This window comes from Cyphomyrmex costatus, unplaced genomic scaffold, assembly GCF_001594065.2.
Source record: "Cyphomyrmex costatus isolate MS0001 unplaced genomic scaffold, Ccosl1.0 scaffold907, whole genome shotgun sequence".
Taxonomy (NCBI): domain Eukaryota; kingdom Metazoa; phylum Arthropoda; class Insecta; order Hymenoptera; family Formicidae; genus Cyphomyrmex; species Cyphomyrmex costatus.
The window spans coordinates 232470-254473 of record NW_017280492.1 but is presented as its reverse complement, the minus strand read 5'-3'; the positions used below and the strand labels follow the sequence as shown (position 1 = coordinate 254473).

The 22004-nt window shown below is 31.4% G+C and overlaps 2 protein-coding genes across 2 annotated transcripts; one reads left to right on the top strand and one right to left on the bottom strand.

Annotated features, from left to right (window-relative positions):
* The first annotated feature begins 1748 nt into the window (after positions 1–1748).
* CPR6 (cuticular protein 6) lies at positions 1749–6373 on the top strand. The gene is made up of 3 exons (XM_018549848.1): positions 1749–1911; positions 3700–3978; positions 5850–6373. The coding sequence occupies exons 1-3, from the start codon at positions 1903–1905 to the stop codon at positions 6129–6131; spliced, it is 570 nt and encodes a 189-aa protein (XP_018405350.1). The 5' UTR covers positions 1749–1902; the 3' UTR covers positions 6132–6373.
* A 2248-nt stretch (positions 6374–8621) lies between these two features.
* CDase (neutral ceramidase) lies at positions 8622–12897 on the bottom strand. Its single transcript, XM_018549846.1, has 7 exons — positions 12751–12897; positions 12299–12442; positions 11635–11811; positions 11400–11527; positions 9916–10114; positions 9043–9249; positions 8622–8771 (listed from the first exon to the last, which is right to left on the bottom strand). Exons 1-7 carry the CDS (start codon positions 12895–12897, stop codon positions 8622–8624), a joined length of 1152 nt encoding a protein of 383 aa, XP_018405348.1.
* Positions 12898–22004: the final 9107 nt, after the last annotated feature.

Genomic DNA, 22004 nt, shown 5'->3' with positions numbered 1-22004 from the left:
AATCATACCTTATCTTAATATATAGCGAACATGAAAAATTTTAACGCACAAAAGTATTCGTACAGTCGAGAAATTTATCTTCTCAGATCTCAGGTGAACACGATTACTTTTACAAAGCTCTTCCATTTATATTAGAATAGAATGTATATATCGTTAATATTTATTTTTTACATCGGTTAAGGTTTTTTCTTACAAAAATCTTATAAACGCTGTTTATAAAAAATTATTTTGTACCAAAAAGATATATATATATTTTTTTGTATAAAATCACAGAAACATAACAAAATAAGATGCAAAACTTTCTGCTTATTGACTTGCTTTTAAATTCTGGAAGATTTAATTTATAAAACTGTACGATTCTTAATTTAGTAAAAATTTATTTATATATATACATGTAAAAGTTCTGTTAAAACAAGATAAGATGTGACAACAAGTTTTTCGTAATGAATACATCCTTTCTCTTCAAGATGTTCTATAACGCATAGTCCGGTTTTATTTCGCGACCAAAGGAATTCGGCGTAAATTTCCCACATTAGTTATATGTGATCTCTCTGCGAAGAAAAAATGCGAGAGCGATTTCACAAAAAGGATAATATTAATTCGGCTACGAATACACGAGGAGGGAGGAAGAGAGAAAAAGAAAGAGAGAGCGAGAGCATTTGCTTTTGTTACGCTAAGACATGACGTAACGTTTATGCGCGCAGTAACAATGATGCATAAGCAATCGACTGTTTTTCCATGTAACCTCTATGCCGTAATTTATAATTAAACTGAATAATAAAAGAATATATTATAGTAAATCTATGTTGTTAATCTCTCGGTGTGTGGATGTAGATTATACCAAACACTAAATTTTTCTGTAATATCTCATATTTGAATTCTTTTTCATTTAAATTTGTCTTATGCAAATAAATTGAATTTTAATATATCAAGTTTACTTTATTTAACGTTTCAGGTTTATTACTACAAGCATTTAATATTCACATTATATTAATAGTTAAATATTATATATATATATATATTTATATAGTATTATTTTTATTATTTATAAAAAGAATTTCCATTTTCAGTTTCAAACAGAAAGGATTTTAATATAAATACGAAATAAATTTTTACCAGATTAATAATTTTCTACTTAACATAAATAATATTCTCTTTTGAAAAAGAGGGATTAATAGAACATACAACGTTATTGCAACTAAATATTTTTTCCCAAATTGATTATCAAATCTATTATGACATTCCCACTTAATTTCACGTTCACTTGGCTATCTTCCGCTGTTTGGAAATGAGTTATACGTCCAAATTTCACGTACATAATTGCGAAGCAAACAACTCGAGAAATAATGTCTATCCACCAACGGTTGCTTCTTTCAACATAATCGGTTCTGTTAGCTGAATCAATTCACTGCATCTTTATAATGAATAACTGCAAGATTCGTGAGAGTGATTTCCGTGAGCAGCACACGCACAGAGAGAGAGAGAGAGGCAATTCTGTTGTATATCATCCCTTGCTAATCTAATTCTACTTGTAAATTTTGTAACAACTATCGATTTTTCTATCATCTCCTTGGGTTGAATCGAGGACACGACGGCCGATTTCCTTTCAGGATTTTCGCACAAGTAGGCAGGTGACGTGTACCACCGTGGTCGAGAGCACGTGGATCATACCGTGTATTTTCTCATACGGAAAAAGATTCGCGGGGGTAGGGTGTACAACCTATGGTGGTCCGACAGAGTGGTGGCACCCGAGGCCGAGAGCTTCTGTCCGGAACGGAGCCATCCCGAGGTGGGAGATGGATATAAGCCCATCGTCCGGGAATAATGCTATCAGTGACTTCGCGCTCGACGGTCTCGCATATACGGTAAACGTGGTTTGAGAGGAAACATTGTGGAAGCATCATGCTCAAGGTATACGGTAGAGAGAGAGAGAGAGAGAGAGAGAGAGAGAGAGAGAGAGAGAGAGAGAGAGAGAGAGAAGGCCTGTCGTAATACGAGTGTGGTATGACGAGAACGAGCGTGAGGGGATTCGTGTGAGAGTGTACGGTCGCGTTTTCCTGTCGGCAACATTCAAGAGAACTTCCGGCGCCGCATTTATCATCCGAGTGAATCTCCTTTATTTGTCTTTCTCTCGCTCGCTGTAGAGCGCCTAATATAACAATACCGTCGAACATTACACGAAACTGGGGCGGGGTCTTATCTATATAGACTCTACCAGAAGAGATAATTCCAAAATCGCGCTTTCTGAAAAACTAGCGAATATAGTTGGTTTAGAGATTTACCCCTTTTAAGTTCTACTTGAAGAAAAGAAATCTTTTTAATTTTTTGTTTTTCACGTCTTCTTTTGTTTTGCTTGTCACACATTATAATAAAATCACTTCTCAGTATGTATTCAGTAAGACATACTCAATGAGATCCACGTAATCTCTAATTTGTTAATTAAAAATAAATACACTTAATTTTTTTAATTAGCTTTAGGTTAGTGGAATCATCTATTTGACATTGTACTTGCTAAAGCTATTTACAATTTGTATTTCGCTCTTTTACTTCAAAAGTGATACATTTTTAAAAAATTAAGTTTTCCAAAAAAGAAAAAGATATTCTTCAACTTAAAAAAAAATTATTGACCAATCATATAATATCAATAAAATAAATATATTCTTGTAATATCAAATATTATTTTTTGTTTTTTATCCCTTAAAGACCATCCTTTTTTAAAACGGTTTCACAAAATCCTTGAAATTAAACTATTCTCTGATAAAAAAAATGATCTTTTCAAATCATCCTTTTTGAGTTGTGACAATTTTTGAAGATTTTTGTAAAGTCAAAAGTTAGTTCACTTTTTTGAAGTACGGAAAAGAACAATGTATACATGTGTGATGTGTGTATTTATTTTCTTTGAGTAATTATTTAGAAACGATCTAATTTTAAAAAACTCTTTTTGAACCTAACATTCACCCAACTATTGTTACTAATAATAGTATACACATTCCGAGTTGAGATTTTTCAACTTCCGGTCAAATGAAATTTCTCTTTCCTCCCGATCCTCCGGTATACCTCAAAATACCGGAATCAGCGTCAGCTTTCTTAGGCATAAATATTCGTGCCGAGGCGGGGGCGGGGGTGTAATAGACCTTTTATTTGCTGTATCATTTTCATCGCAATGGATGAGGAAGCAAAATCCTTAACCACTTCCGCGGCATTTCGTTGACTTACGATCTGTTAGCCTGCGCATAACAAGGTCGGCGTGAAAGTGAAAAGGGGACGACGTTCGCATCGATAAGATTTCCGATCCGAGATTTTAACGAAGCATTGACAACCTCAAGAAGCGCGTCTCACTTTTGGAAGAGGGACTTTTCCAATAAATCAATAAATCGGCCCCGATAAATTTCCATACCCAGCATCGCATCGTCTAAAAGTCCCGGTAGTGACAAGTGATTAATGAAAATCGCCTGCGTTGCATAGAATTATCGATTATCCCGCTGTTACACTCCGGCGGATGCTTTTAAATATATTGCACGAGACGCGGCGTGAGAGATGGGAGAAAATTTTAGAAGATATCAAAAAGAAGAAAAAAAGAGAGCACCTGTCAACGTCGAATTTCAAAGAAATTATCAAATCCTTGACACACAACTTCGCTTATTAACAATCTTGTTTTCCCACAAAAAGAGATTTACGATCGCGAATTGTGGTTTTCAGACGATCGCTTTCCTCTGTGCCGCGCTGGCGTGCAGCCACGCGGTGGTTCTCAGCGGTTACAATGGCGGCCATGGCCTGTCGAGTCTGTCCTACGGTGATTACAGCGATCTCGACGGATACATTGGATCCGCCGGATACAAAGTTCTGCCGACGGTCGCGGTTCCGATACACGCGGTATCCGCTGCACCGCTGCACGTGGACGCATCTCTGGATGCATCTCTGAGTGCTCACGAACTACACGGCTACAAGCATCACACTGATCAAGATCACGATTATTACGTGAGTATATCTTTTTACCGCTGGAGTATTTATGACGAAGATTGGCAGAAATAGAGGAAATATTTCACCAAAGTCGAATCGATTGTTATCAGAGATGATACTACAATACTTGTAGTACAGATATTCTTATCAATCTTCTGTTACAAACTTTTTATTAAAACAAGAGTTTGGTTTAAATTTACAATTTCTATAAATTTTTTAATATTTGTTTTACAAATTCCAGAATTTTTTCTTTTACTGGCTCTGATATTTTTTCCCCTTTCTTGTTGAGATCGTATATCGATTCCAGTGTAAAACTATCCAATGGTTTTTCTTTTAATTTCTACAAAATTTCTAAAAGTTAGTTTTTGAAATTTTATACGTTAAAACATTGAAAATGACCTAAGCGAGGTTGAAACGTCTGTTGTTTATAATTGTCACATTTTATGTTTTATATTTTAGTTCTTTGTTTTAACTTTTGTTTGCGTTTTTGTTATTAAAATTAGTTTCACATTTCATGCTTTATTTTTTAATTCTATGCTGAACTTTCGTTTTCGTGTTTGTGATATGTTTTCGAATTTATTAAAAAAATTTATTACTTGATATCTGGCTCGTAGCCCTTCTACACGTATTATTTAATGATTGAGCCATACATACTTATGTTAATTCTAAAAGTTTCACTTTGATAACAGTGGCGAGACTTAATAACATTTGCAATAAATACTATAAGCGACACATCTAATTTCGAGAGGAAAACCATCTGCTTTTCTCACGTAGCTTCAACAGTTATAACTTTATTAAAAGACATTTAATACAAATTCCCACACGTTTCCTTCAGAAAAGTGTCAAGATTCGTCAAGTCTCGCGTTTCTAGACGCTCGAGGCGTACATGTTAATTTAAATTCCTGTCTCTTTGCAAAGTATATAACGTCTGTGTGCAGACAACGGTGTATTTCTTCTGTCCTCGCTGTATCTTATTGTCAAGTCTCTTTCCGCAATGCTCATTGTCGTCGCTTTCTCGCGATGTTAATTGTCACTAAAAGCGGCGCTCCAAGTAATATCATACAGCGCGAGAACGTCGCGCTACGTCCGCGAATAATTACGGTATAACGTCGGGACTCAAAAGTGCCCAGAATTGTGCTCCACAAACTTCATTGCGGATCAAAATTGAAGAATTTAACATAAAATTAATATATTGCATATTTGTTAAATTAAATTATATTGGTAAGGTAAATATTTTAATTTACCTCCCAAGTTATTTTTTTACAAGAATTATTTCTTAATTCTTTGAAAATTTTATTTTAAACACGCTTAATACAGGAAAGAACAATTTTTACTGGATATCTAAAAATTAGCTAAATAGAGATCTGCACATAATTTCATTGAAATAATTACATAGGATGCTGAAGCATAATGAGCAGCGCTGCAAAAAACCTTGAAATTTATACTAATTATTCAATAGCTTAAGCGTTCTACGTAATTATTTCGATGGTCTAACAAATTATTTTCAGATCCGTATTCAATTAAATTTTTAAATATTTCAGCAAAATTGTTCTTCCGTGTACCTATACGGCAACCAAAATCAATACCGTTATGCATCATCTGCCAGCAACCTCCAAGTTGCACGGAAATATCGGAAAGTGTATAAAAGAAACGCGAGCCCGTTACATGTTTTATTAAACAGTTTAAGGCTCCACTTGATGCTGCAAAATATTTTCATCTTAAATGGTCAATTAATGACATTCTTTTTTCTGACTAATTAATCGAATGCTTCGAAACATTCATAACGCTAAGTGGATCGTACTTTAAAAGTTTAATATATATATATATATATATATACTGCGTATAATTCGTCGCGAACTCGCGTAACAATACTTGTGTACTTGTTACAGTCGCATCCCAAATATACCTTCAATTACGGCGTTCACGATCCTCATACCGGTGACGTGAAGACTCAACACGAGGTGCGGGACGGCGACGTAGTCCACGGTTCGTACAGCGTGAACGAGCCCGACGGAAGTGTACGCATTGTCGAATACACAGCGGACGATCACAACGGATTCAACGCTGTCGTGAAGAAAGTCGGACCAGCGATCCACCCGAAACCGGTGCCGATTGTCAAGTACGTCTCACCGGCGCACTTTAACAGCTACGACTACGAGAAGCATTATTAGCTCGCAGTCGTTGTATTGTAAATTGTAGTGTAAATAGCTGTGAATCGGACATTTTGCTAAGAAGCATCCAGTCGGTATAATCAGTCTGTTAGCGAATGTGACAGTAAAATATATTTTCATTTCTTTTTGAATTTTGTTCGAATCTCTCCAGGTGAATTCAATTGATTATTAGCCGTCAGCAATAAACAAACTGAGTTCACTTTTACGTACAAAGAGTTTTCATGTAAAACAATTAGATTCTAGGGGGATTTAGGATTATATCTTTAATATATTGCAGTAAATGTATGTTTATTGAAATCTTTCACCGAGGAATATTGATTCATTTTCTGATGCAAGAATGTTGGTATTATTCTTACTACCTACACTTCAGGCTAAAAGTTTGAAAGTGAAAAGATTGTTTAAATATACACATTTTTGGATTATTTACTTAAATATCTATAATGTGCTTTTTGTACAACACAAGAATTCTATATTTTACATCCAGTATCCGTTATTGCATTTGGAAAGTAACAGTTAAAAATCACATTGTTATAGATATTTCAATAAATAATTTCGTATTATATATGCGTATGTATACAATGTAATTTAGGAAAATGTTTTTAAACCAGTCTTATATTAAAAAAAAATTTCTTAATTCTTTATATTGCAGTTTTATTTTGAAACATGTAATTGTACTTAACAGCAGCGTAAAGAAATCAATTGCTTTTACAAATAACACAGAAGCAGTTCTTTCTATTCATTTCATCTTCTGCTTAACGATTTGCGGAACCGCACAAAGGCGTCTTGCGCATCTCTTTAAAAGGGAACCATTTAATGGAATTGAAATTGCGATATAACCGCGCATGTCTGAAGTATTGATTTATACGTATTTGCAGACCCAGTACGTTGTAATACATTTTCACTTATTCTCGAGATGCCTCTTCTGCATTCATTTTTAGGTTTTACTCTCCAAATAAATATAAAGTACCGCTAATAACGTAAAAAATGTCCACAGAGAAAATATTATGTTCATTTGAATCTGTCCGAGAAGTTTTTATGTGCATGATAATATTATATAAATCACACATCGCAAAATAAGATTTAAACCTATTATGAGAAAAACTCAATATCAAATTTACGAATGAAATAAATAAAAGAAAGAATATCTGTTTGGGAATGATATAAAAATTAGTGGCTAACAAAATAGATTTTGTTAAAAATAAGTTAAAAATAGTAGTTAAGTCTTTTGTACTCACATTATAAAATAGGTACGTTAAAAATCGTAAAAATTGATATTTATAATAATATATTTCTGTAAAAATCAGTTTATGTCGAAATAAAAGAATACAGAATCGATGATAGAAAACTGATTTTGTTAACAGTAGGAAGATAGAAACTAAGTACCCTCATTGTACAGTTAAATACATTAAAACAGTAAAATCGTAGAGAATTAATATTTAAGATAATGTATTTCTATAAAATTGATTTATTTCAAAATAAAAGTATTTGTCTATTTTATCTTACTTTATTCCACCTGACAAAATGTAAAATGGGTTGTCACGTATCCAGATAATTTCTTACCAGAACATTGACTCTCGGTTTGACAGAGTTTGCTAGAATTCAACTTTATTCACTGAAGAGGAACGTGACGATAACAAAGTAACGTATAACCTGAAGAAATTGCAATAAAACCTGATAAAATGTTTTCTGAGAAACTTTAATAAAATTTTTCTAAATTTTTATATAAAGAATGATGGCAAAAAACCTGTTTTTCGCCCATTTTTTGAACCTCAAATTTCAAACTTTTTTATACCGAATAGTATATGATATATTATATGTATATGAAAAATACATATAATAATATACATATAATGTATATTATATGTATATGAATAGTATATGAAAAATATGTATAATACTTAATTTCTAAGAAATACAGTTTTTTTTAGGAAACCTATGTCGGTATCGACGATTTGTCAACTTTTTCTTTTGTATATACTACGCATATTACATAAGAAATTTGTGGCGGAATTTTTATAAATTAAAAAGTGCAGATAAAATTTTTTTTTAAAAAGCGTATTCTTTTTTAAAAAGCTCTACACGAAACATGTATTATTGACAAACAACATATTGATCTAAATTGAATGTTTAATGTGTTATTAAAAATAATTCAGATGATGAAAATGAGTAATAATTAGATCTTAATGATTATTTAATAATATCTAATTAATCTTATTAAATAATTTTAATTAAATTTTTAGGTATTGAGAATCATAATTTTATAACCAAAATTCTGCACAAATTGCAACTATATATATATCTTTAATTGTCAGACTTTCAATTCAAAACGGCCAATGTTTCGCATTTTGTACACCGTTAATTATATAGTGTATCGCTCTTGATGAATCGCACTGCGCGCGAAATCATTTAATTTATCTGATAACAATCTCGACGCATCGGTTGGTGACTTTCTTCGCACTGTTAATAAGTTTCACATAACTACCTGTATAATTAACAGTACACGAGGAAACGGGCAACCTCGATTCGAGCAACCACAAGTTCAGTTCCGTATGGTAACGCCGTTTTGCCCGAGCTCTTGAACTTACTTACCAAGACCGTGAAATTTACGTGCACGCTTTCCAATTTTACTTTAGTTTTACGCTATGGTGGCGCAATCTAATATTTACGTTCAATTAAAACGTCCATTTTTGGTACTTATAATCACCGGAGAAATTGTTATTAGCTTTTCCTTTTATCTTTTTTAAAACGGACATGGCGAACCAATTTTGACGTGAGAAAAGTATCGCTATATTATTTTAAATTATAAATGATATCTTATCAGTTGCACGCAGCTTGCGCAATAAATGTGAAGAAAGAAAAAAACATCGTAGAATGTAAGGATCATAAAAATGGTAAGAAGAGCTGTACTTACTATGGATTCCTGATAAACTCTGTGTGCAATAATACTCGTACTCTCGAACATATCTTTTCCAGGACCGGAGGAGAAGCACATTTCTTTCTTTCCGGGACATGTATACTGGTCGGAGCAGTTATGTCCAGAGAATTCACACTTTGGCCCGCGTGTATTTGGTGAAACATCGCCAAGATTAGTCGAGGCGAAGGCTGCTACGAATTGACCCTAAATACGAAAGGAATATTATTTATGATGTCTAATTTACGGATATATATTTTACGGATATATATAAGTAGGAGATAAGCGGATAATAAGATATGGAAGACTTTTTGAGAGAAGTTGCAGTTGAAGTTAGACAGTAGGATATGGATACGATGAGTCTAGAAGTCAATATAGCCACTGTCGGTAAAGTAGGAAAGGACGAAAAAGACATGATAAATATAGGTGATTAGGAAAAACGGAAACAATAGGAAATACAGATTAAGTTTTATGAATATAGATTTTTGTTACAGATTTAAAAGAGGAAGAAAAGCCGCAAGGAACTTAGTATAAGAATTGAAAGGGATAGAATTGTGAGACAAGATAAATGAGTCAGGAGTATATAGGAAGAAAAATCTGTGCGAATAGTTAGATTTAAAATTTTTTTGGCTCACAAATTACTCGTGGGGGTGTCGCCTTTCAGGACACGTAATGTTCGATTCAAAATTTTTTTATATTTTAATAGTTTATGCATCCCCCCGAAAAATGGACTTTGGTGGCTCGGGATAAGAGACTCGTAGTGTCTATTATTAATCTTTTAAACTAACTCTTTCAAATTAACTAGTAGTAGTTTTTTGAACATGGCTAGAGACACTACCGCGTCTTCTAATGTATATTTATTAATGGACTTACTTTACCAATCGTGGCGTTATTATTCATCGTTTTCTCAAAGAGTATCGAAGCATAGCCCACGTTATCGCTGGAAACCAAGCGGTTGGTGTTGTTCATGCTAGTTGGATGCACGGCGAACCAATTTATGACGCCTAAAGGCTTATCATCAGCACCAATGAATTGCATTTGTGTTAGTGTCTTGTCTACGTCATACTCGTATCTGGAAATTAAAAAAAATGTATACATATAATTTTGTGCGAACGCATGTTACTTGCTTCCACGAAAAGATGTCAACGATAAATATATACTGTTGTTATCAAATTTTGTATTTCAATGTACTGTAAAATCGATTTGAGTGACAAGGTAGACACATATTTCATTAATTTCCAAGAACACGCTTATTTAAGCTCGCAAACACATGACATGTGTCGTATATCATGTTTTATACGCAATATACACGATTGCTGTGTACCTACATATTCGGAAAATTAATAACCTTGGCATCAAATATTCAGTTCCGAGTGCATTTTATAATCCCCTTACTAAGCAATTGCAACAGGAATTAATTAATTGCGTTGTTTGAGAACATTGCATTTATGTATAATAGTTATCATATAGAGTGTCTCATTTTATCCCTTTAAACAAATATCTTGAAAAATACCGTAAAATATGAAAAAATATAATAATAACAGGAAAAAGGGCTACGAGCCACAAATTCATTATTAACTAATATACGTAGTCCCCTCCCCAAAATTGCGCGCCGAACAATCGTCGGTCTTGAAACGCAACTCTAATAATCTAAACTAATATACGTAGCCCTCCCAAAATATTTTAGATAAAAGTGGAACGTCTCTTTTGAGAGAGATATAATTTGATCATATTGTTTTTCTAGATAAGCAACACACGAAGAGCATAACTGATACAGTATCTATCAGGGCGCTTCTCGCCCTGATAAAGTGAAGCCGGGAAGGGTCGCAAAACCCTTTGGCATCTCTGAAGGAAATACCCGTGAAAGCTTCAAAAGTATTAACACTTTCATATATTTCTATTAAAGCACAGATTTAAAAAATATTACTTTGATATGATTTATATTCACATAGTATCTCATATTTTGATAATTATAATTAGTAATATAGATAAGAGTAATTTAAAATAAAAAAGAATTTTATTTCATATGTGATTTGTGTATTTTTTATTTTTTTACTTTAGGCTGAGCAACAACTGCAGTCGAAGAATGTCCTTAACTTCCTCTTTTTTTTATCGCACAAGCTATAGTGTTATCACTGGCCTTCATGATTAATTACTATAATTATTAAACAACTAGATATAATTTAAAAAGTCAAAAATGCGTATCAATCTTTCTTTTCTAAAATAAAGAGCATTTTGATTTCTTTTATGTTTATATAAGTTGGTGATATCCTCGAAATGTTTGAAGGAGAATAAATATTCTACCATTAGAATTAATATTATTTGTTACTTTTATTACTTGCTTATTAAGTACTTACTTTTCTCTTTCCGACTTTGGATTATTAAGATACGCCTGTGGACTTCTATTAATGCTGGCGTCCAAAACTTTTCCGTGAATAATGAAAATCCTTCCGGGCGTTATAGCATTATGGGCACGCTGGATGCTCTGCAATGTCCAAATATTCGTCGTTATATCGGTTATTATGTTTGAATATCAAAATAATTATTTGCAGTGGTGCAGTGGTTCGTATATGATTATTTGCATCTGCTCACATTCGTTATGCCGTTGACGACAGCGTCGAACGATTCCCTGACGAAGCCAAATGTAGTCAAGTCAAAAAGCATGTCCGCCATGAAACCACCAGGGGCTGAATGCGTATGCGTGCCGCTAATCATCACGTTATTTTCCGTGTACATGTCACCAAATTGGGTCTTCAATTTTCGCAATGCCTGTGGAAAGAACTGCAATGAACCTTGCGCGATAATAGACGAATGACGTGATAGATAAACGAATGGTTTTTTTTTTTTATCATTTCAGAATTTTATTACTTGAATTTTAGTACTCGAACAGAATATATCCAGAATATACAGGGTGTTTCGCGAAATATTATAACAAAAAATTAGATTTAAAAAAACTGTAAAAAAAAAGTTATCGAAACATTAATTATTTTACATTCTGAGCAGCAGTTTTTGTGAAATATAAGGATTTGAAACTAGCCAATTGCAGAGATTTACAGTCAAACGACATGACGGTTCTTACATTATCTTACTATTAGTATAATCTTATTAGTAGAAAAAAGTTTGAAACAATAAATTAGAGTAGTTTCAAGAATAAAGAGATTTTTTTCAAAAAGAAACCGGATACCCCCCATACCAAGGATGGCATTGAAGAATAAATATAAATATACTAAATATAAGAATAAATATTGTACATTACCTCTTGTCGGATGTCGTTGCTTATCATCGCATTATCCACGCTGACGAACACGAACCTTTCCGTGCCATCGTCAATTATGAAGGCTCTGGCAAACGTTCTGAGATGGAGACCATTTCCTTTCTGTTCTATTTTTGCATATCCCATCTAAAATTGCACACACATAATGGCTAATTAAATCTATTTATTCAAAACTTTTGTTTACATTTATTATTTCGTTAGTTTTTTCTTAATTAATCGTCATGAATGTATTCGCAACCTTCCTAATAACTTTTTGAATAAACAGCTTGAAGAGATATGCTTTTTGTGATTTTGTCTCTTTAATATAACAGATTTTCCATCAAAATTAATTCTTCTTGCATTCATTACTCAAAATATTAATTTATTGTCTTATATATTTTTTTTAGAATTTTCTCTCTCAAAGCATGTAATATTAAATATATAAGCATACTAACGAAGACAATTTCTGCGGCCGGTCCTGTGCTGTCAGCTCTTCCAACGCCAATACTGTACGAAGCAAGAACAGTTGGTGATAGCAACAACAGAAGCCATAATGCAGATAAACCACGAGTTCCTAGTAGCGACTGCATCCAAGTATCCATTCAGTTTTGTAAGCCCCTTGGCTGTCTGGACTGAGAAACAAAGTATAGATAATGACTCGTAACTCGAATGATATCTCTCGGACTCGCCGTTTCACCGTTCTGGGAAAGTTTTAGTTTTTTTTCATTGACAGGACAAACAATTATCGGTTCTTTTCGAGTCTTTCCAACTACATTTATCTGTTTGTTAGATATATTAAGTTCTGTTCTTAAGTGCAATGACATGATACACGTTGCCACGTCACTGTTAAAGATAAGAATCTTCAAAAGTAAATTTTCTTAAATGTAATATATATAGATGATGCGAGGACGGCGAAAAAGACAGTGAGGAATTGTTGCTGTGTTGTATTTTGTATTTGTGTAAAACAATTCTTGCTAAAATTTTTCTGTTGAATTTATATATATATATATATATATATATAATATCTTCAAATGTTAATTTTATATCCAGGAAATGTGTATCCGAGGATCAGGCAATTGAGAGTCAGACACGTGGTTCTTTGTACGTAATTAATTATTTATTCTTTAAAAATATTGACATATATTGAACGTTTCGACACTACTTTGGAGTCATCTTCAGCATAACTAATCTCTTCAGTCCTCCGAACTTGTCAAAACATTCGGAGGAGTGAAGAGATTAGTTATGCTGAAAGTGACTCCAAAGTAGAGTAGAAACGTTCAATATTTTTCAATATTTTTAAAGAATAAATAATTAATTACGTACAAAGAACCACGTGTCTGACTCTCAGATCCTCGGATACATATTTCTTGGTTTTTAAATATCGAGAGATAAGGAAATTACACTTGGCTTTGTTAATTTAATATATTATTATAAACGTTTTATATGGCTATAATGTGACTATAATATGATTATAAATTTTGCATTAAATTAATGTAGTTTCTAAATATGAATTTTAACATGAATTTTAATGAATATACGAAATAAATATATGATATGTTTATAAATGTTAATTTTATTTTTAAGGAATATGCTTCTACATAATTTATTTTCAGATCGTGTCAAAGTTTTACTTTTTGGGTTATTTTTACATAATTTTTGCTATTTTCTAACATATTCATCTTATGTTAAACGAAAATTTGGGTATATATAGTTTGGAATTTTCCTGGTAGAACAGAAAATCGTAATAAGATTACTTTGTAAATTTCTTGGAGTGAAATCTCACTCCAAATCCAAAAGTGTAAAAATCATTCTTATTGAAAAATGTAAATATTTTCAATTTCTTTAAAGTTTAAAATTTCAATATTATTCCTCTGTCGATTTCATTGTTTTTTTTCAAATTTCTATTTATTTTACGCTTGCAAGCCATGTGCAAATAATGCAAAGTGGGAGCGAATGCAAAATAAAAAATGTTTGTTATTATATTTATCAAAATATTCATTCGAACTGAATGAAAAATATCATTTCTCGATAAATACCAGAAGAAATTCATACTCATATATATTCATGTTGATTCACTCATTTATTCTCATTTATTCACTCATTATTTTTTTCTCATTTATTTCACTCATTTATTCTCATTTATTCTCATTTATTCACTCATTTATTCTTTCCTAATTTAATATTGTATGGGTATATTAATCGAAGATTGATTTTTTTTAATGCATAACTTCAACTTGATGTCTTTACCTTATTCTGATATTCTACCTAGAATGAGATACATGTATTAAAATCAATACTAATTATTCCACAATGGAGTAATTTCATATATTAATCACGTAATTAGCGGTGATTGTTTTGAGTTTAAAACACTTTTCTCGTTGGCCACGCAACATTAAATCAATATTAAACTAAGAAAGAATTATTTGAAGAACGGTCCAAGGATAACAAACGGCGACACGAAACTATACTTTCTCTGATCTGTGGTTACGAGAGTTTTTACAAAAAATGCATATAAATAAAACTTTCACGAACTTCTCGAGTTATGTGTTTCACTTTTCAAAGATCGCTGTTGGAGACGGCCAGGAATGTAGTTTACAAAGATATAAAAAATCTGCAAGAAATGCGAAGGAGCTACGATCTGTTCTTCTATGTTAAATATATAATATAATATTTATAATACGTTGTTTATCGTTTGTTGCTTGAATGTAAACTCTCGTCAACAATCTTTCTGAGCGTTTAAACGAAACTGAGAGAATTTTGAAAAGATATTTTTCGAAGAAACATTATATATTATTATAACAATGTTAACCGGAAACGATAAGATATCTACGTACTGCGATAGCTTAAATGTCGGAAGGTATTTTACTTCAAATATTATAAATATTTAAATACACATATAATGTCAGGATAAATATAATAAATATCTAACTGCACAGTGAATGCAAAAAGGTGTCGCGAATATAAAATTTCGAGAAAATTTAATCTCTGATGTAGGAAAATGGAAAACATATGTGATTGTTTTTGTGCATTAATTTCGCTGTTTCACAGAAAGAACAGCAGTTTGTCACTTCTATCACGTTGTCAAATTATCTAATACCAGCAGAACGTGCGTATGCACGAGCAATAAACGGCTGATGGAAAGGATGTACGCAACGCATTTCCTGGATGACACATGCAAGTATTCGTGTATGCATAAAATGCTCAGTATTCCAAATGTCCTAACCACTGTGTACTAGTAAACGTGTCGAGCGAGACAGATAGGTGTCTACATAGGTACGAAACTGTTGGACTATGTTGGACGTGCACACCGCGAACTAGTAGGAGCTTCACTTAACGCATGCACCATAAATTGTATAATGCGCAATTGCACGCAGAAACACGGCACGTTTGAAACATTTTGTTATCTGTTGGAATTTTCATTGTTCTTCCGCCGATTAAACGACCATACGTTCAGAATCAACTCGCGCGCGCGTGTAAATGATAAATATTGTCTTTTGAAATCTCAATCATAAATTTTAATATAATTTCAACATTGTGAGACTGCAAAATATAAATTCTATATTCTACTATTATATTTATATCAATCGTTTACTATCGCGACATCGTATCTTGTTGAATTTCAAGGTTTTTGCGAAGAGAAAATTGAGAGACTAAACCACTTGTCATATTCCACTTACATATCACGTTTGCTTTCTATTTCGTGGTTGATTAAAATTGTACCAAAAATCACAATATTTCTTCTTTCGAAAGCATAAAACGGTGGCCATAAAATTATGAAACGAGTAGTTCTAAGTTCTAAGAAAATTATGAAATCGATTTCTTCTGGAGGTTAAAATTAAGTTTATAATATAATGACGTGAAACGTATAAATCAGCGACAAATTGTACATAAACCAAGCATTCTTCATAGCTTGAAGCTGGAAAATGATAGTTTAACAGAATTATCTGTGATTCCATTGCATCTCTTTCTGTGACAGCAAAGAACGTGGCACGATAAGAACAACTTTTTGACACGTTGGAATTTCGTTGTCTGCAGTTGCCTATTGCTTTTGGAAACTCAATTAAAAATTTGTATGCATATATAAATATATATAAGTATACATAAATATGTATAAACATCCGCAACATATATAATTATATATGAAATATGGTATATGTCGCACACATCTTTCTCTAGTAAAATTACTTTTTAGTGAAATGTGAGTAATCATAGTAATGAGGAAACATTAAAAATAAAAGAATTATTTTTGCATTATTTATTTTAGAAAGAAAACAAGTTTGGAGAGATGTAAGACAATTGCTCATATATAACACTAGTTTATAATATTAATTTAAATTTACAATACTCTTTTGTAGTTTTATCACGTTTATGTATTAATATTTCTAAATATATTTAGAAAGTAAATATACAATAGAATGTTTGTACTACAATAGAATGTTTGTATTTAACGAATCACGCGCATCAGGCATTTATGATAGGATTGTGATATATGAAAAAAACAAGTATATGTTATTATATATATATATATATCCAGAAGAAAATAAAAAAACATTTCAATGTAATTACGTACATATACATATATATTCAATTCTACATTGCAACATGCCAAAATCATTTTCAACGTATAATTAACCGGTGTGACAGTTTTATAAATTAAAATAAATATAATACTTTTTAATGTTCATACAATATTACAGTAACATTAAATAATTAAATAATACTACTTTTAATAATCATATAATATTATCAAGACAGGACACATAACCATCCTAATTAATATCTGAATAATACTATTTAATATATAATTTTAATAAAATATTTTTCAAATGTTACATTTAATATTCTGGGAAGTATGCCTGAAATATTATTTAATATTCAATAATATTATCTGCCAATAGGGTAATAATGTGTAAATTTTAAGTCACACACCTGTGAGTCACATTTACTGCAATTTTAACCACATGTATTTGCTCCAACGATAATAAACAAATATATATATATATAAATAATATATATTGGCAAACCCCGATTGTTACAAAAATTACTACACTCTCAATTTTTCGTAAACACAAAGTGTTACCATTTCCAGCCATATCGTCCAACAGCGGTACTAGAGGATAAGAAAGAATATATCACAGCTGCAGCGCATGACGAATTTAAATGGAATTCGCTTACTTGCAGCGTACTAACTAACGTTATAACTCGAGTTATTGCTACAGAGGTATATACGTGTATGTAATATGTATACAGGAGAGCCACGCACCAATTGATCAAATGTTAAATCATCGGCAAATGTTTTTGTAAGGTGCACGATCGCGATTTAATCTCGATCGCTTTGACAAAGAGATCGTCGATTTTGTCGGATCTCCGGACACAAGAAAAGCGAACACGCAGCTGATGCGGCGCCAGCTGGGACTGCGATGCAAACAGGTCACCGGTCCATCACCACGGAGAGAGACTCTGTTCACTGACAGACACCAAACCAAACCCAACGTTGGGACTTATATAGTTGGTGGTGAAAAGAAGGGGAAATGGAAACAATTCTATAGCTATTATTCTTACAGTAAGTACATATTACACATACTGATCTCCGTACAAACACACACATTTAGTTTCTTTCTCACAATTAATTCTGCATCTCTGCGCCTTTCGTTTTTCCTCTTTGTCTTGAGACTCTCTTGATATAAGATATCTTCTAATACTTCTACACATCAGTAGTTGAAACTTTACATAATAGCGGAGCAATTGTATGAAGTAAGAAGAGCTACTCACGTGTCACAGTTGGAATATTGATAGAAGTACGAGTATATTGATTCGAATTTGTAAACAACTCAGTCATTAATCAATATAGAATTTTGCTTTGAGAAAGAAAAAAATTTTTATAAAAATTGATAATTTCCGTGTGTATCGTTTTAAATTATTATTATTATTGTTGTTATTGTTGTTGTTGCTGTTGCTGCTGTTTTAATATTATTATTCGAGTATAAGTGTTTTTCAATAAAGTGTTACAGAGCGATTGAAGTTAGATTTGATTATAAACTAAATGATAAAAACTCTCGATGAAATTTAAGTACTTTAAGTTAAGTTTTTACTATATTTAATATATTTTTAAATAGGTACATAAAATGTAGGTATTTGAGTTAATATATAAACAATTAGCATAAAAGCATATGTATATAATATATTTACGATAAAATTTTATACAAAAATCTATTCATAATTTTACGTATTGTGTAATACAGAAGATGTGTAAATAATTAAAATTATAAATATTTATAACTCTATCTATATAATACTCTATTTTATTTATTAATATAAAAGACACAAATATGAGCAGGATATAAATATACTCGTGATGGTATCGTCAATTGTATCTAGTGTGAATGAAAATTGAGAATCTATAAGTGTAAGTAAATATAGACATGTTCAATCTGATAAGTAAATAAACTTTATCCGTACATAAGTTATGATATAAATTATAACTTCACCTACGTATTTGATATCATATTTCTTGTAATACAGGATATTTTTATTATCTCTATAATTATATTTATAATTTGATGCATAAAATTACGAATAGAATTCTATTTCAAATTCTGTCGTGAAATGTAGATCGTGTAAAGTGGAATTAAGACCGAGACCGTTTAAATTATGTTAAATAATATTATCACTTTCTAATAACCCCTCCCTACACAAAGTAGAAGCTTTATAGGCACTTAAAACTTTGATCCATGTTTCAACATAATTAAAAGAAAAATAATATTTAATAAGAGAAGTGAATTAATATAATTATAAATGTAATCATGTTTAATGTTTAATGTAAAGGTCAATTATTACATCTCTAGATAAGAGCTATGTGGTAATTTATCTACTGAATAAAAGTGATTAAATAAGCTAGGATTTATTGAAAAATGAAATCCTGAATGTAATAATATATAAATATATGTAATATTTGTAAAAGAACTGAATAAATAATAAAATATAAAATGTGTGTTTATAATAACGTTTAATGTAAATAATAAGATACTTTTATGTTCATTATATTAAAATTTTCTCGCGCGCACAAAATTATTATGTAAATCATGTTGTTATTGATATTATATAAAAGTCGCAAGGATATTATTACGTTGCACGAAAATTCCTGAAAAATTTTAAGACTTAAAACGACGATATTTCAAGCGACAAATATAGTTCGTATAATGGGCGATATTTTTGTCGGATGCAAAAAATACAAACAAAACGTAAGGCTTTATAAGTCCACTTAGTATGCATTTAAATATCTCTTTTGGTGAATAGTAAAGTGTAAGGAAGAAAGAAAATATAGATATTGTCGTGAAAGACCAGTTTTTAAATGCTATTTTTAAAACAAAAGCACGCATAATTGCACAGAATGTAAAGAAATAAAAAGCAGAGTACACTCAACGCTCGGGTTTTCCTTGACTCCGATATGACCGTGCAAAACAGCATTATATTTTGCTATCTTTCCCGCGTAGTTCCTCGAACAATTGAAAATATACATGCGCGAATAATTTTAAATCTGCTGAGTTGTAAGTGTAAAGTAATCAATCGAGTGTAATTACGGTACGACTTAGCACCTCTACATAAACTATCCTGCACACAATGCTAGGTGATTAGAACATGTATAACACTTTTATCTTTGGAAAATTTATTTCCATTTCGTAATTATGAAAAGAATTGTTCTATTATTAATTGCATTAAACTCTTAATAAATACTTACAAATGTCATTAGAGATGTTTTCCTATAGAATTCAGCGTAATGGATAGCAGTCATCTCAAAAAAATTTCTCTCCTGTCGACGTCTGACTTGCGAGAAACTCTCCGTTTTTAAGATCGTATTTCAAAAATAAATGAATTCTTGCGATAAATTCATATCGCAATATAATCTTCAGATTTACAAAATAACGCACATTTACACGAGGTAGATGTCGTAATATAATCTCAACTAAAATGGAAAAATTAACAACAATTTCTTAAATAAAATTACATTAAACTACAAAAAATATTGTAATATAATATAATCATTATTTACTTTAAAGTATTATAGGGAACTTAATGCACTTGACAGAATTTAGAAATATTGTGCCAATGTATTTCCACTCAATTATACGGCTTTGATTAATTTTAATTAATTGCACACTAAATTTTTTGCAGTAAATTTTTTTTAACGATGTGATCATAATTAATAAATCCTGCATTGATACACTGTTCAAGTTTTTCCGATTTCCTCGAAAGGTAATTTGTCATTCGTAGCACAGATAAATCTCAGATAGTCAAAGATTATTCCTTATTAAAGATTTATGTCATCTTGTTGATTTTTTATACAATTAAATGGCCACAAATTAAACGCAGTCACAAACGAATAAATAAAATTGTCAGAATATTCGTGTACTTTGGTGTAACGTCAGAACACGGACTGTCACTTTCATCGCTCCGTAGCGACTTGGGCACTCACAGGAGAAAGTAAAACGCAGTGGATTGCGCAATTATCGTCTCTACAATAGCTCAAATAATTCTAACGTAACCAAATGATAGTTCGATGCATCGATAGCACTCGCGGATGTGTAATCCAATTGTCTCTTGCTAATGATTACACAATCGTAATAATAAAAAGAAAATAAAACTATTTTAGTTGCTCGTATGTCATATCTATTAAAATGTAAAATCGAAATTTTCGTTTTTCTTTCCGTTTGCAATTTAACTTATTAAATTAATCAATTAACAAATTGCAGATAATTTTTGGACAACAGAAAACACTAAAGAAATTTAATGACTTTCGTAAATTGTGCAAAGCAAAAAGTCACCCTATCTTTAAATGTTTTTGAGAGACGAGAAACATTCGAAAGATATTCATTAAATTTTATAAAAACGTAATTCTGGCCGATTAATCACTTATTTTCAGAATAAAAGATATTCCATAATCCTACTGAATACAATCAATATAAATTTAAACTAATAAGTCATTTTTCTTTGAGATAGAGCTTGTCACGCTTTTACTAGACAGACTGTAAATTTCCGAGTAAAGTTTTATAAGGAAAAAGGCTCGTACAATTTATTTTCTTTAGAATAAAATATTTATTTTAATTCATTATTTTATGCAAAATATGAATTCTCAAAAATAATATTTACAGGATAACAAAAAGATTTTACTATTGATTTTAGTGTATTGATGCTTTCCCAAAATATTTTAAAACTTATATCAAAGCTAAAGAGCATTTTGAATGTTAATTATTATTTTTTGTATTTAACAAATTTTATTTAGGTTGCAGATCTGTACTATAAGGTCAATAAATTCTTATGCTTTATGCTTGACCGCTCAAATCAACATTTTGATTTTACGATGAAAATCAAGAATTCCATTCACAGATTTTTGCAAGCTCAGCGACAGAAACACTTGTTGAAATGCGTATAAAAGGTTCATTCGTACGAATGTAACAGGAGACGATATAAGCTGTCAGCAATTTTTTGCTGTCGCGTCGTTGCAAGGAACTCTGCCTATTAGATTCGCAGGGTTTAGTCGTTGCCTGTGTAATCCCGTGTGAAGATCAGTAAAGTCAGGAATTATTTCGTACAAGACGGCACAATCGCAACAAACGACTTAGAAATTAAAAGTAAATTTAAAAACGCAACTATCACATATATATTTGAGAATTTTTAACTTAATTAAGATTTATATTTAAATTAATATTAT